Source organism: Salmo salar, chromosome 04 (genome assembly GCF_965601325.2).
Source record: "Salmo salar chromosome 04, fSalSal1, whole genome shotgun sequence".
Taxonomy (NCBI): Eukaryota; Metazoa; Chordata; class Actinopteri; order Salmoniformes; family Salmonidae; genus Salmo; species Salmo salar.
This window is the reverse complement of record NC_138294.1, coordinates 28055947-28071085: the sequence shown is the minus strand read 5'-3', so window position 1 is coordinate 28071085 and position 15139 is coordinate 28055947. Positions and strand designations below refer to the sequence as shown.

The 15139-nt window shown below is 42.2% G+C and overlaps 1 protein-coding gene across 1 annotated transcript; it reads right to left on the bottom strand.

The window, feature by feature from the left end:
* Nucleotides 1–2777: 2777 nt before the first annotated feature.
* On the bottom strand, nt 2778–10562 carry tlr3 (toll-like receptor 3). Its single transcript, XM_014195262.3, has 5 exons — nt 10253–10562; nt 9412–9906; nt 8903–9100; nt 6499–8351; nt 2778–5502 (listed from the first exon to the last, which is right to left on the bottom strand). The coding sequence occupies exons 2-5, from the start codon at nt 9871–9873 to the stop codon at nt 5274–5276; spliced, it is 2742 nt and encodes a 913-aa protein (XP_014050737.3). The 5' UTR covers nt 9874–9906; nt 10253–10562; the 3' UTR covers nt 2778–5273.
* Nucleotides 10563–15139: the final 4577 nt, after the last annotated feature.

Below are 15139 nucleotides of genomic sequence, written 5' to 3'. Positions count from 1 at the left end.
CTGACCTGTTCCCCACTTTTCCCTGATATCCCGGCCTCTAGTTATGAATGATTAACCAGTAGGGAGGGGGTAAGAGGTAAACCTGGATGTTCATCAAGGGATAGTATTTTGTACTGTCATGCACGCACATGGGGTACACAGGACAAAAAAAGTATGAAAATGTCTGCACTCGCTATTTATTGTAAGTCGTTCTGCTAAAGGACTAAAATGTAAAATACAAATGTAAACATGCACACAGACAGGTATAGACACACGTGCACACACACATTTGTTTCATGCGCACACATACACACTCAGATGATAACTCCCTATCATAACACAGCAACGTTTTATTCAAGCCAGTTATAAACCAAAACATGGTTAAAACTATCATTTTTATATCATGGATGGTCAGTCCTTGAATTCATAGCTATGTCTATAAAGTTGAGTGGTTACATTTTCCAGCCCAATCAGCTTTTTACCAAAACAGTGGCAGCTTGACCGCTTTGTTGTTGTATGAACTGCAGATTGCATCTTTCAATTGGGGGGCCCTCCAAAATATTTAACAGTCACACCAGGTCTGAAGAAGTTGCCGTGCAACGAATCTCCATACAGCAACAATACAGACAATATATTGTGTTAATGAGAACAGCCTAATTTCTAGGACATTTGGGACAAACAGATTAACGTGATTCACCGTTCAAATTGGATATTGTATTCACATATCTTTTGAATCAATTGATTTATTTTCTTTCTTTAATTCTACAAAGTATTTCCTAAAGATTTTATGGATGGCATAATTTAAGTCTTTATGGTTAGAAGTTCCCAATGTTAAATTGATAAAAAGCACACCCTCTTCAAAATACTCAATATTCTTATATAAAAAAATATATATATACACCTAACCTCTCGCATTACCTTTAAATGACAGAGCACTGCCCAGTAACGGGTAGGTTTGACTTATCCCTGGTACTGGCTTCATCTGGGTCCATCTGTGCAGAGAGCTGTTGAGGAACTGCCAGGTGAAGACGCCGGTCAATATGGTCACGAGTAAGACCAAAAAGATCGAACCAATCAGCACCGATATCCACAGTCATCTTGGTTAGTTAGGTGGTGGTCCAATATTGACTCATACATGTACATTTGCTTCAGGGTCTCATTCTTTCACAATAGCAAACAAAAGGTTCTGTGTAATTATGGAAAGATGTCCAATCACTGACCATGTAATGCTCCTTGGTCAGAATCGGGTAGGCTACCCCTACGAGTACCCCTGAAGTGATCCACAATAGCAGGCTACTTATACAGTCAACTTGTTTAGGATGCAGGCGCCCTTGGCAAGCCACAGTGAGATGCCCTTAAAAAAAGGGGTGTTACTTTTGTAGCGAATGAAGGGGGAAGAGCTATGATAGAAGCTTGAAAAAGTATAAATCGGGAAAAGGGGCCCACTTGCAATCCCCAAAACAAATAGGTTGGGTGTTGGACTTCCAATGAAAGCCTTGGACACTTGGAATCCAAGGAGGGATGGGGTTTGGGCTTGATCTAGCAGCCCGGCAGCGTAAGCGTCATTTGGGCCTCTAAGGTCTTAAGGTCCAGACCTCTTGGAAGTACTTTATCACACAAGGGAACATTACATTCTTAGGATGTATTTTTATCAATAGTACATTTCCATACTATATACCACGCCAACTCAACTCTGGACCTGGAAGCCAGTTCCACTGGATTTAATTCATTGTTCCCTTCTAATCAGAGACTGATTTAGACCTGGGACACCAGGTGTGCACAATGAATTATCATGTAGAACAGAATACCATCAGGCTCCGGATCTCGTGGGGTAAGAGTTGATGACCCCTGCTCTATACTATTTCCAAACATTTCTGACACACATAAAGGACTCTGGCAAGACTAGCCCTTGGTGGGCTAAAAGAGATCTGAATAAATAAGCATAGTCCAATGTGTGTCCCCAAGCATATACAAATAGGGTAATATCACATAGAGTATAATACAGAACTGATGAATTACTGGCTGCTTATGAATGAAAATATGATCGTGTAACTAATAACCCACTGGTCAAAAACTGGTTGAATCAATGTTGTTTCCACGTCATTTCGACACCAAAAAGCTATGTGATGACGTTGAATCAATGTGGAAAACTGTTTGGATTCATTTTTTTCCACCCAAATTTGAACCTAAATCCAATGACATGGTGAATTGTTTTTGTTGATTTGACGTTGACAACTCAACCAATTGTAAATCAAAACTAGATTTTAAAATTATGTTTGTGCCCAGTGGGAGTGTTCATTATCAATTGAACCAGGGGAGAAGGTTAATTTACCAGCTGTATCTCAGTAGCAATTAGCCTGTGAATGAGGTTGTTGCTAATATAAATGCGTGAGAAAGGTTGTGTTTATCCCTTTTTCCTTCCTTTCTTAATCCACAAACCCTTGAAGTAAGCCTCCTTCTTTCTTTAAAATGAGCAATGTTTAGTTATTCCTTTCCTTTAAAAAAAATTCAAGTTAAGGAATGTTTTAAGTGACCCAAATGCCAACAGCTTACTTTCAGGGTCCCATAGTTCCTGTGCCGTTGGTTAGAAGTCAGTTTTAAGGATGTGGCCAGAAGCTGGCTAGTTTTTGGAATGCTTTTTTATTTTTTAAGTTATTCCTCGAAATAAAAAGAAAATGGGAGAATGTCACATTTAAAACCTAGCTTTTTCCTCGACCACTTGAGGGCAGAGGATTTAGGATTTCAGTTCATTTGTTTATTTTTTCACAAAGTTTTGAAGTAAAGACTAACAATACGAATGTCAGAATCCAACTTTACTGAAAACTTTAAAGACATGCTGAACAGCATACTGATGGAAAAAACAGAATGTGTTCAAATATACTTGCAGTTTACTCAAATCAACACTAGGTGTCATGAGACAAATACAGACATTTTTGTTGAACCATACACTATTAAACAAAATTCTAACTTTCAAGTAAGTGTACAAAAGTCCTGAAACAAATATTTAATATAGAGTTGTCCCAAACCCTTAACCTGAAATGACCTAATTAAAGCAGTTCCCACAGTGGAAAAATAAGAATATGTAGGTTTGTTAAAGTTCTAAATTAATCTGACATTTCAGTTATGAAGAGAACATTACATGGTTAATGTGTGCAATAGTGGGTTATTTTACAGTGTAGTTGTAATACTCCTGCTAGCAATACTAAAGTAATGCTGTAAAATAACCCTACTGTAATTGACCATGAAACCACATTTTAAAGCATTTTGTTAAGTCAGTGATCTACTCTGTCAGTGATCTGCAAATTACCTTGTAAATAACTACTCATTATGATTTGTAGATCAGTCAATGATCAGCGACTGAGCAGAATTGATGCTCTCAAACATGGCCAATACCTTCTACATCGGGGTCGGCAATAGACAACCCGCGAGCAAAAACCGTCCTTGAAGTGTTTTTTTTGGGGTCCCCCAAAGTTGTAATTTTTTTGTTTTCGGTCAAAAAAGACTGAAGTCAAGAATTCAGCTAAACATGTGTTTAATTTAGGAAATCTGTTCCCAAGTATTCCTATGAATATTTTTTTTAAAAAGAGACCTGATCGTGTCTCAATGTAATCAACATATAAAATTGTTCTTTTCAAATACAAATCACTTTTTGGGCTTAGATGTGGTCAATTTGCAGTGTATACATTATAATTACTGTATGTTCCGGCCCCCCGATCTAGTTGCCTACCCCTGTTCTACATCAAATGAACCAAGAGTTTCTGTGCTTACCCAATTTTTAACTGCCAATACGCTGTACAAGTGACATTGTCCTACGTCATACTTCCTGGTCCTGTCCCCTAATCTTTTGAATGGGCTTGACGATCATATAACCAAATTCAAGGGTTAAAAATAGACTGTGCTATAAAAACGGTAGTTACAACAAACATACAATTCCATGAAACAGTGTGGCAAGAGACACCATGTACTGTACAGTATAGTGCAAAAACATGCTGGGTCCATTTAGTCAAATGTCACCTGTACAAATGAGCGCTAGGTCTAAGATATGTCTCATTTCCAAATCCACACTGCAAAAAGTTCAATCTAAGCAAGCCTAAATATCTTATATTGACTGATAATTCACTTACAATTAGTGATATGTGTTTTCTCTTACCAAGCTAAATGAAGTTTGATAATTTAGCTTGGTAAGAAAAAACCCAAAATGTTTTATCAATCACTCAGTATTATAAGATATTTTGGCTTGCTTAGATTTTACTTTTTTCACGTCACTCGGCTACTGAAACTGTGCCACTTAGCCCATCAGGTCCACTTTGTCGTTCAGCGGTTAAATGAGACTTGCAATATTGCACACTTTCTAGTGTACACTTCCTTGTATCCTCGACCATTGTTTGAAACCTACAGTATTGTACTTTCAAGTACACTTCCTTAAAATCTTAGCCACTGAATGAAAGCAACAGTAGTGCACCCCGTTAACTTTACTCTGAACCATACAATGAGAGCAACAGTTTTGCACACTTTCCACACCCTTACACCCACTGTCATTATTTAAGAAATATAGCCACGTATTACATAAACGTAATAACACCGTCCGCAAGCGCAGGGCTCTCCAGAGGGTGGTGCGGTCAGATGTCCTGGGGGGCACACTGCCTGCCCTACAGGACATCTACAGCACCTGGTGTCACAGGAAGGCCAAGAAGATCATCAAGGACCTCAGCCACCCGAGCCACGGCCTGTTCACCCCTCTACCATCTAGAAGGCAGAGACAGTACAGGTGCATCAAAACCGAGAGACTGATAAACAGCTTCTATCTCCATGCCTTCAGACTGTTAAACAGTCACCACTAGCCGTCCTCAGCCCAGTACCCCGCCCTGAACTTTAGTCACTGTTACTAGCAGGCTACCGCCATATGTACAAAGTAATTGTACACTGGTTGCTATGATAATGTTTACATCCTGTTTTACACACTTCATATGTATAGTACACACTGTATTCAAGTCAAGGCTTATCCAATAGAACTACTGCTGTGCACACCTTTTCTATTCATATAGTGTCCATACTGTCTATACACACCATCAAATACATACAGTATATATTCATATTCCAAACTCTGACATTTCTTTCTTTACATTTTGGGGATTAGTTTGTATTGCTAGGTATTACTGCACTGTTGGAGCTAGAAACATAAGCATTTTGCTGAACCTGTGATAACATCTGGAAAATGAGTACGTGACCAATATATCTGATTTGGCTTAAGTCAAATTTTCAGTACACTTCTAAGCATAATGGCATGGAGAAAGTTACTGCACTCGGTTGGTGGTGCCCAGGGCGATGCGGAGCCTCTGGTGGAAGGCGGGCACCCTCTCCCTTTGCAGTGGCCAGTTGAGGAGGCAATGTGGACGAAGCATGCCCCTGCGCAGGAGCAGACAGCGAGACAACTTGTAGTCCTGCACGTCCTCCAGGAAGACCAGCACCACCGAGTCCCGGCTGTCCTCAATCACCTGGTGCAGGGCATGGTGGGCCATGAACCTGGGGGGAAAGGGAGAGAATGGTGGGAGGTGAGGGGAGGGAAAGGAAATGGGAGGAAGTGGTTTTCGGGGAGAGGAGGGGAAGGGAAAGGGGAGAAACGCAGAGAGACAGAAGAGGGCATTTGTCAGATAGGGCAAGTAAAAGAGGCTCGAAGTACAGAAGCATAACAGGAATAACATTTCAGATCTCAATCATATACATGTAATTGACACTTATCCAGAGAGATGTGCAATCAAATCAAAAGGGTGAAACGTGAAAAGTGCTACAATAAAATACAATCAAAGTTTAATCAAATAATAATCAATGAATGGCAACATTTAACACTGGTTTATACTGTACTGTTAGAGCAGCTTCCAAGAACACAGATTAAGCCAATAACCTCAACACTTCAAGGATTTAGACAGAAACACCTGCCTTGGATCAGTGCTGTGGGGATACTTTAAATATACATTCTTCACTTAGACATTCTTTGTGCATTATGGTCCATAGCCAAAAAAAGGGTCATGAGTTCAGAATAATTGCATTTTACATTTATGTAATTTAGCAGACACTCTTATCCACAGCGACTTGAGTTGTGGGTGTACTTACATAGTTTACACATTATAGAATCTTTTGAATCATTATTGAACTCAAATATTATTATTTTTCCGATGAAGAAATGGTTATCCAGACGCTAAGAGAATTTTCTGTGTAAAATGTTTTTTTTACTGCTTGTTTGGGTTTCATATCTTCTTCCAGAATTGCCTAAACTCACTTCCCTGTTTGAGTAAAACTTGTTCAGTTTAATTTTAAAACAGAAACATCATGGTATTATTACTATCATAACACATTAAAAACGACATGATTTACTTTCATTTCCTGAAATAAAGACTCCTGCAGATTTTCCAACCACTGTCCTTAATGTTCTCTTTTCCATGATCAGTGACCACACATGCTCTACCAAAGCTTATGTAACGTGCATGTTAGAAAAAATATAACAATGTTCATTTTACTTACTGTCGACACATGGAGTCTTCGAGAAGAGTTTCGGTGACCACAAATAGTATTTTCCTGGACCTTCTCATATTCTCCACAATGGACTCCAGTCGCAAATCACCTGGCACTGCATCTCGATCCAGCAAATAAAATCTATACCCCTGTTCGTCCTCTATGGGGAGCAAGCTTCGTTCCACCCAGGTTTTATCCTTTGCAGCATGAATGACGAACGCGTCATAGTTGAACTCTCTCCCCTCCCTGGAACTGGCATCGCTCAATCCGAGCGTACGGTTGATCAGAACGTTCCAGTAGAACTGAATCCTCCAACCCTGGAAGCGCACTAGGAGTGAGGTCACCATTAAGGTCAGGACCGCAGTGCTGGTGAGCACGTAGAGCGCCTGGAATGGTGTCATGTCCAGGCAGGAGAGCCTGTCGAACTCCATGATCGAGCGGTTGTAGTAGGCTTGCGGCGTGTTGCACACATACTCATCCCTGATGCCCGGCACACTGGCGTTTGTTCCGTTCAGCCACGCCACAAACCACAGGATGCTCTCGCAGGTGCAGTCGAACGGGTTCTTCTCCATGACCAGCTGGCTGAGGTTGGCCAATGCCGGCCCAAACACTTCCTTCCTCACTGACGTGATTAGGTTCTTCTGGAGCCGAAGCACCCGGAGTGACCCCAAGTCGTTGAAGACTGAGTCCTTGAGTTGGTTCAGGATGTTCCCACTGAGGCTGAGCTCTTGAAGGTTGGTTAATCCATGAAGGGCCTCCTCAGGGATCTCATCCAGACCGTTGAAGTCCATCTCCAGGGCAACAAGGCTGCGGAGCCCCCTAAGAAACAGCACCGGCCCACCCGGGTTGGCACTCTTCCACAGCCGGGCCAAGTTGTTGTGCTGAAGCTTCAGCACCTTCAGATTCTCTAGTCCGTCCAGAAGATCAATTTTGATGTTGGCGATGTTGTTGTTGCTGAGGTCCAGGATGGTGAGGTTGGACAGAGGCTTGAAAGGAGAGGTATTCATATACTGGGTGCTGGTCAGAGCTCTCCCCAGCATCAGAGTCCTGAGAGCGGGCACATGGACGAAGGACATAGGGCTGAGGATGAGCTTCTGGTTGCCGTTAGAGAGGTAGATCTCCTGTAGCTGGCCCAAACCCTGGAACTCTTTCCCCGTCAGGGTCTGGGAGATGGAGTTGTTGCCCAGCAGAAGGGTGGTGAGATTGCCCAGGCTGGAGAAGGCTCCAGGGTCTAGACGGGAGATTGCTGTGCGTGTAAGCTTTAGCGTAAGAAGTGGTGAATCTGCGAGGGACACAAAGGTCTGGTTGGTGATGATTCTGAGCGCCATGCAGCTGGTCCCGCTCAGGTGGAGTTGGCGGAGACTCATCAAACCCGCAAAGGTGAACACTGAGATGTTTCGAAAGGCAGTATTCTCCATGCTCAGGCTCTCCAGTGCTCCTAGTGGCTGGAAGGAGAAGTCATCGATAATAGGGTAAGAAGAAGTGCGACTCTTCACCAGCGCCATATTCAGGTTGAGCCGTGTCAGATTCCCCAGCCCGTGGAAAGTGTTCTTAGTCAGGTGCTTGAGGTTGTTCTGCTCTAGAGAAAGAACTTCCAGCATGGGCAGCCACTGGAAAGAACCGTCCCCGATCTTAGCTATGCTGTTGTGGGATAGATCCAAAGTAGTGAGGTGGGTCTTCCCCAGGCCTTTGAAGGTGGTGTTGTCTAGTGTAACTAGCTGTGTCTTCTGGAGGGAGAGGCTGCGGATCGCTGTCCCAGAAAGCTCTGTGCAAAGTTTAGATGTGAGTGAAGGGCCAAGTTTGCTCCCATTCATGACTAACTCATATATGCTTGCAATGGGCTTCAAGCAATCAGGCTCAAACTGCAAGGGGAAAAAAACACTGATTAGTTGCTGATTAGATGCTGGACAAGATGCTGCCATAGACTGTAGATACGTTGTCAAAAGACCTTGAACCTACTACTTCCTACTTATTTATAGTATCCTATTGGGCACAAACTGGTTCAATCAATGTTGTTTCCATGTAATTTCAACTAAATTACATTGAACCAACGTGGAATAAACGCTGAATTGACGTCTTTGGCAAGTGAGCTGTCGCATTATTACAACCTTTCAAGTGAGGCGTTGAGTGATCCAGTTTTCACTACCATTGTATTTGTCGGGACCCTGCCTTGCTCTGTTCCTCTTTTGCCTAATTTGGCATCAATTAGTTTAATATGAAAATGTTGGTTCAAAATGCCCTAGATGTTAATTTGGTGGCTTTGCACTACGCCTAGAAAATAAGAGAGGAAACACTGAAGGGAACTTGACAACATAAAAAAGGTGTGATTGGTTGAGCATGGTTCTTATTCCTAGTGTCAGCAGCTGAAAGCATTAACATCCTTTTATTTCCATTTTCACAGGTTCTTTCGTACCTTTGCTTGAGTTATTAGATCCGACAGGTGAAGGACTCGTAGGGATGAGGAATTTCTGAGAAAAGAGAAGTCATCCTTTTTGATGGTTGATATGCTGTTGCTAGACAAGATGAGAGTCACCAGGCTGGGAAGCTGAAGGCGGGTGCCCAACTTGGCTGTCTTCAGGTCATTTTTGGACACGTCCAGCAGTGTCAGACTCTGGTGAAAAATGGAAAGATATTCTAAGAGGGTTTGAGAGAAAATGTAACTGAGACAACTGCAATCAAATCATAATTTGTCTATGGTTTAGGCTTAGGCTTGAAAGAGAATAACCCAAATCCAGTTCAATGGATGGTAAATGAAAGAAACAAACAAAAAATGCTCACAAAATATTGTCCTGAAGAGTCAAGAACATCCCCCGCTCTCTCATCTGTATCATCATCATCATCTAGTACTGTATATCATCATTATCAACACATCCACAACCCCTGCCATCATTGTCTTCACCATGACACCAGGCAGATCCCTACCTGTAGGGCAGCAAAGGGGTCTCCCCGTAGCTTCAACCTGTTGCCAGCCAGGTTAAGCTCTGTCAGATTGGTGCAGTTGCTCAGGTCCTCCTCCGTCAGCCCATGTACCTCGTTGTGCTGCACGGTCAGTGTCCTCAGCAGGCCCAGGGTCTGACACAGGCTGTCCTCCAGCTTGGTGAGGCTGTTGAAGCCCACGTCCAGGTGCACAAGCCCTGGGTACGTGGCCAGCGATGCTGGGGGTAGCTCCACCAGCCTGTTGTGGGAGACATCCAGGCCGGTGATATTCCAGGGCAGGTTAGGAGGGATCTCCTTGAGGCGGAGGTGTCTGCAGTCGGCCCAGCCGTTTCGCACCTGGCATTCGGATTTCTGATGCTTTTGAGAGGCGTGGCATAGGGTAGGGCCAGTGATGAGGTCACCCAGATTGACAGCCAATAGAATGAGGATTATATCTGGCCAATTCATAGCTTCAGGTGGTTTAACAGCTTTTTATAAAAACTGCAAAAGAAATGGATAGGTATATAGTAAGTAAGCAGAGCTATATAAAGAGTTCAATTATCTGGCAATGAATATTTGTGGACAGGTTTGGCAACGTCTTTTATATGGTGATTTATCATGAGTCATCCGAGAGAGAAAACATACATAGCTTCTCCCATATAGTATACAGTTGCACTATCAGAGCCATTGTGTCATCTTGCACACAAGATAATCACAATCTACATTTTGATCAATTGAAACAGTTAAACTGACAACTGCTGTAAAACTCTGCAGAACAAAATAAGCTACACATTGGCTACAGAAACCTATTCGATTCTAACATTTGAAAGAAGAAAACAGAACATACCAGCTGTCGTTTATTGAGACGGAGAGTGGTGATCGTCAGTCATTTTGAACGTAAAAGTTGCAGAGTTATATACACAGTAAATCCGAGGAAGCATAGAAAGCTTTGAGACATGAACAGCTGCCGTGTAGGGGGCTGCGGAGTGTTGTGGAAGTGAAATGTCACGGATCCGCATATCTATAGCAGTGCGCTGTTCCGTCAGGCTACGTGCTGGCACAGACGATTTTCAGTTTCTTCAAAAACGAAACTGGCAAGGAGACAAGGTTTGTGGGTACATTTGGATCTTTGGCGGCCACTATCGTTGTTGACGTGATGGCATTGGAAAGATGACCCAAACAACTGTGCAAACCTTTTAAAGGCATCACCTTTGAAAGTTTCTGGTTCATGTCCGGGTCTGTGTAGGTTATGCTAATATACTTTAATAGACATGCAATTTTCCGTCATAGAAAATATGAATTATGTTTAGAAGATAGTTTTCCATAAATGTGTATTTTTTTTTTGCTCACTGTTAGGACACTTGAAGTAAGCCTATAGTGAAACATGTGCATCGCTTTCATTGCCCATCCAATTACACAACAGTCTTGGTGAAATTGATAAACTGTCTAGGGGCCACTTTCACAGACTTCCCTCACTAGCCTAGATTTTTGCCTTTTGATTTAAAAAAAAAACTATACATAAATTAAAGCTATAGTCTGCGATTGGTGCATCAATTTGTTTACTTTTAAACTAATGATATATTGATTCTTGAAGAATATAATATGTAAATGCCAAATGACCTTAGTTCAACTGAACCCAAAATATAATGGCTATTATTAATTCTAAGTCCAAAAATGGACCAATTGCAGACTGCAGTTTTAATATTATTTGATTAACTTAATGTCAATGACTTGTTCAGCCTTGTGATAACTGCAAAGCTCACTAAACAGGGGCTGCAGGTAGCCTAGTGGTTAGAGCACTAGGCCTGTATCCGAAAGGTTGCTGGATTGAATCCCCGAGCTGACAAGGTAAAAATCTGTCATTTTACCCCTGAACAAGGCAGTTAACGGTAGACCTTCATTGTAAATAAGAATTTGTTCTTAACTGACTTGCCTCGTTAAATAAAGATTACAAAAACATACCATTTCTAAACATTACTGGCTGTTGTCCAGGAGATGGCGATAGTGATCAAGCAAAAAGTTAATTGGAAAATGTGTAAATAAATGAATAAAATAAGTAGGTTGCGTGATAGAAAATGACTCAAGTCAAAGTCACCCAGTAAAACACTATTTGAGTGAAAGTCTAAAAGTATTTGGTTTTAAATATCAAAAGTAAAAATAATTTCAAATTCCTTACATTAAGCAAACCAGACAACACCCTTTTCTTGTTCTTTTCATTTACAGAGGCACACTCCAACACTTAGACATCATTTACAAACTAAGTATGTGTGTTTAGTGAGTCCACCAGATCAGAGGCAGTAGGGATGACCAGTGATGTTCTCTTGATAAGTGATTTTACTGTCCTGCTAAGCATTCAAAATGTAACCAGTACTTTTGGGTGTCAGGGAAAATGCATGGAGTAAAAAGTACATTGTTTTTTTAAGAATGTAGTAAAAGTAGTAAATTATAAATAGTAAAGTACAGATACCAACAAAAAAATCTACTTAAATAGAGAACCTCAAATGAATTGTGGAAACAAGATAAACTGTTCCATTACAACAATCTACCATTTCCTTATGTCTATTTTCATTTCCCTTTTTGGTCCATCCTCTTCCAGTCCCTAAAATAGCAGTTTATCCCTTTGAAGAGTAGAGTAAGGCAAAGAGTAAGACAAAATTCCACAATTTATTCCAAAATCATCATGGCTATGAATTCATCTGAATCTAAGTAGTATAAAATAGTTCGGTAAGTAAACATAACTCTAATTTCTGCTTTGTCATAGTCTGAGATTTCTAACTTCTCTGTGGTACTTTTACATCCCCATTCACACTGACTAATATGAATAAAGTTATTTCAGTTGAATTTACACAAACTTACATGTGAGGGGTTCGTTTGGCTACCAAACGTTCTGGATTTCCTTCTCTATTGCTGACCAGGAAGTGAAAGTAGACCACATTGTGAATTTACAGAACCCAATGTTTTTTTATTACCATCTGAATCAGAGGAATTGTGTCGACAAGAAGCAATACAATCTCAATCCTCAAACTAATCCGTTCCCCCGTCTCTAGGAAATCCCACAGGTTTGTGTCAAATCTAATGATTGACAGGGGAGTCAACTATGCTATCCACTTCTCAGCACAGGTTTACTCAATTGACGAAGGGAGCACCAGTGATGTCAATTTAGCAATTTTGTTGCTAGATTTAGCAACTTTTCAGACTACCCTGGCAACTTTTTTTTCAAACAGCACCTAGAAACAAATTTAGCTACTTTTAAAAATGTATTTGGAACTTTTAGCAACTTTTGAAAAGTGACTCAAATGCTAAAATGCATTTTCTCTCTAAATGACACAAAAATGATTTTCTCTGTCACACACTCAGTCACAACACACGTGCCTGGCTGCAAAAGTGCATTGTTGGCTGACTGCAGCAGCAGTAGTACGGGTTCGACGAGCCAAACCCAATGAATATAGTTGGTCACGAATGTTTGATCTTGAACAGAACTTACAACATCAATCAACATGTCTCAATCAAAATTGTACAGCCAGAAGTACAGAAAAGAGTCTGTACCTGAACAAATGTCAAATCATATTTTTCGCCGAGATGGCCAGTCAATTTGAGTAACGTTATTGTGTATTCTACATAATGATGTTTTACGTTATCACGCAATGACATCACAACGTCATTTAACAACTTTTAGCAACAAATCAACCTGAAAAATCTAGCAACTTACCCTGAAAATTAGTTGGCAACACTGGGGAGCACACCTCCAATTTGCCTGTCTTAGAGCTTTAATCACCAAGATTCTATAGGCAAGTGGTTTTCAGCCCTATCCATTCTGAAACATTGGCATTCAAATCTCAAATAGTGACATTTTTGTTATAGTCCAGCACAAACACACCTGGTTCAAGTAATCACCAAGTCCCTGACTTTTTGAATTAGGTATGTTAGGAGTGTTAGCACTTGTAGTCAGTGGCGGTTCTAGACCATTTCAACTGGGGGGGCCAAGCTGGGGCCAGTTGTACTGTTAGAGGGGCCAGTGACATTAGACGTTATTGTTGTCACATCGTTTTCTTCACTGCATTGCAGGCATTAGCAGGCATAAGACCATGTTCTGCGTTGCCACTGTCTAATAACGGATGTAAAAAAAGAACGATAGCAAAAATTTGTTATGTAAAAATTATTTCATACTCCACATTTAGGGGGGCCACAAGGGGGTCCAAAATTGTTGTCACAGGGGCACTGCCCCCCCCCCCGAACTGCTAGTGCTTGTAGTGGCTTCCTTACCAATTGACCATAGCCACTGCCCAAGCCTGAAATGTGGCTGTTTCAGACGCATACAGTCCACATTCGAAGTTCCCAAAAGCCAAACGGCAAAACATTCAATGAGATCCGGGGATATGGTGCAACAACAAAAAAAGGTTTCTTCTTCTTATATATATACTGCTCAAAAAAATAAAGGGAACACTTAAACAACACATCCTAGATCTGAATGAAAGAAATAATCATATTAAATACTTTTTTCTTTACATAGTTGAATGTGCTGACAACAAAATCACACAAAAATAATCAATAGAAATCCAATTTATCAACCCATGGAGGTCTGGATTTGGAGTCACACTCAAAATTTAAGTGGAAAACCACACTACAGGCTGATCCAACTTTGATGTAATGTCTTTAAAACAAGTCAAAATGAGGCTCAGAAGTGTGTGTGGCCTCCACGTGCCTGTATGACCTCCCTACAACGCCTGGGCATGCTCCTGATGAGGTGGCGGATGGTCTCCTGAGGGATCTCCTCCCAGACCTGGGCTAAAACATCCGCCAACTCCTGGACAGTCTGTGGTGCAACGAGGCGTTGGTGGATGGAGCGAGACATGATGTCCCAGATGTGCTCAATTGGATTCAGGTCTGGGGAACGGGCGGGCCAGTCCATAGCATCAATGCCTTCCTCGTGCAGGAACTGCTGACACACTCCAGCCACATGAGGTCTAGCATTGTCTTGCGTTAGGAGGAACCCAGGGACAACCGCACCAGCATATGGTCTCAAAGGGGTCTGAGGATCTCATCTCGGTACCTAATGGTAGTCAGGCTACCTCTGGCGAGCACATGGAGGGCTGTGCGGCCCCCCAAAGAAATTCCACCCCACACCATGACTGACCCACCGCCAAACCGGTCATGCTGGAGGATGTTGCAGGCAGCAGAACGTTCTCCACGGCGTCTCCAGACTCTGTCACGTCTGTCACATGTGCTCAGTGTGAACCTGCTTTCATCTGTGAAGAGCACAGGGCGCCAGTGGCGAATTTGCCAATCTTGGTGTTCTCTGGCAAATGCCAAACGTCCTGCACGGTGTTGGGCTGTAAGCACAACCCCCACCTGTGGACGTCGGGCCCTCATACCACCCTCATGGAGTCTGTTTCTGACCGTTTGAGCAGACACATGCACATTTGTGGCCTGCTGGAGGTCATTTTGCAGGGCTCTGGCAGTGCTTCTCCTTGCACAAAGGCGGAGGTAGCGGTCCTGCTGCTGGGTTGTTGCCCTCCTACGGCCTCCTCCACGTCTCCTGATGTACTGGCCTGTCTCCTGGTAGTGCCTCCATGCTCTGGACACTACGCTGACAGACACAGCAAACCTTCTTGCCACAGCTCGCATTGATGTGCCATCCTGGATGAGCTGCACTACCTGAGCCACTTGTGTGGGTTGTAGACTCCGTCTCATGCTACCACTAGAGTGAAAACACCGCCAGCATTCAAAAGTAACC

Coding starts and splice junctions, on each gene's coding strand:
- tlr3 (XM_014195262.3), bottom strand. CDS start 9,873: ATGAATTGGCCAGATATAATCCTCATTCTATTGGCTGTCAATCTGGGT. Junction 9,101..9,411: donor ACCCCTTTGCTGCCCTACAG/GTAGGGATCTGC, acceptor ATTTTTCACCAG/AGTCTGACACTGCTGGACGT. Junction 8,352..8,902: donor ATCTAATAACTCAAGCAAAG/GTACGAAAGAAC, acceptor TTCCCCTTGCAG/TTTGAGCCTGATTGCTTGAA.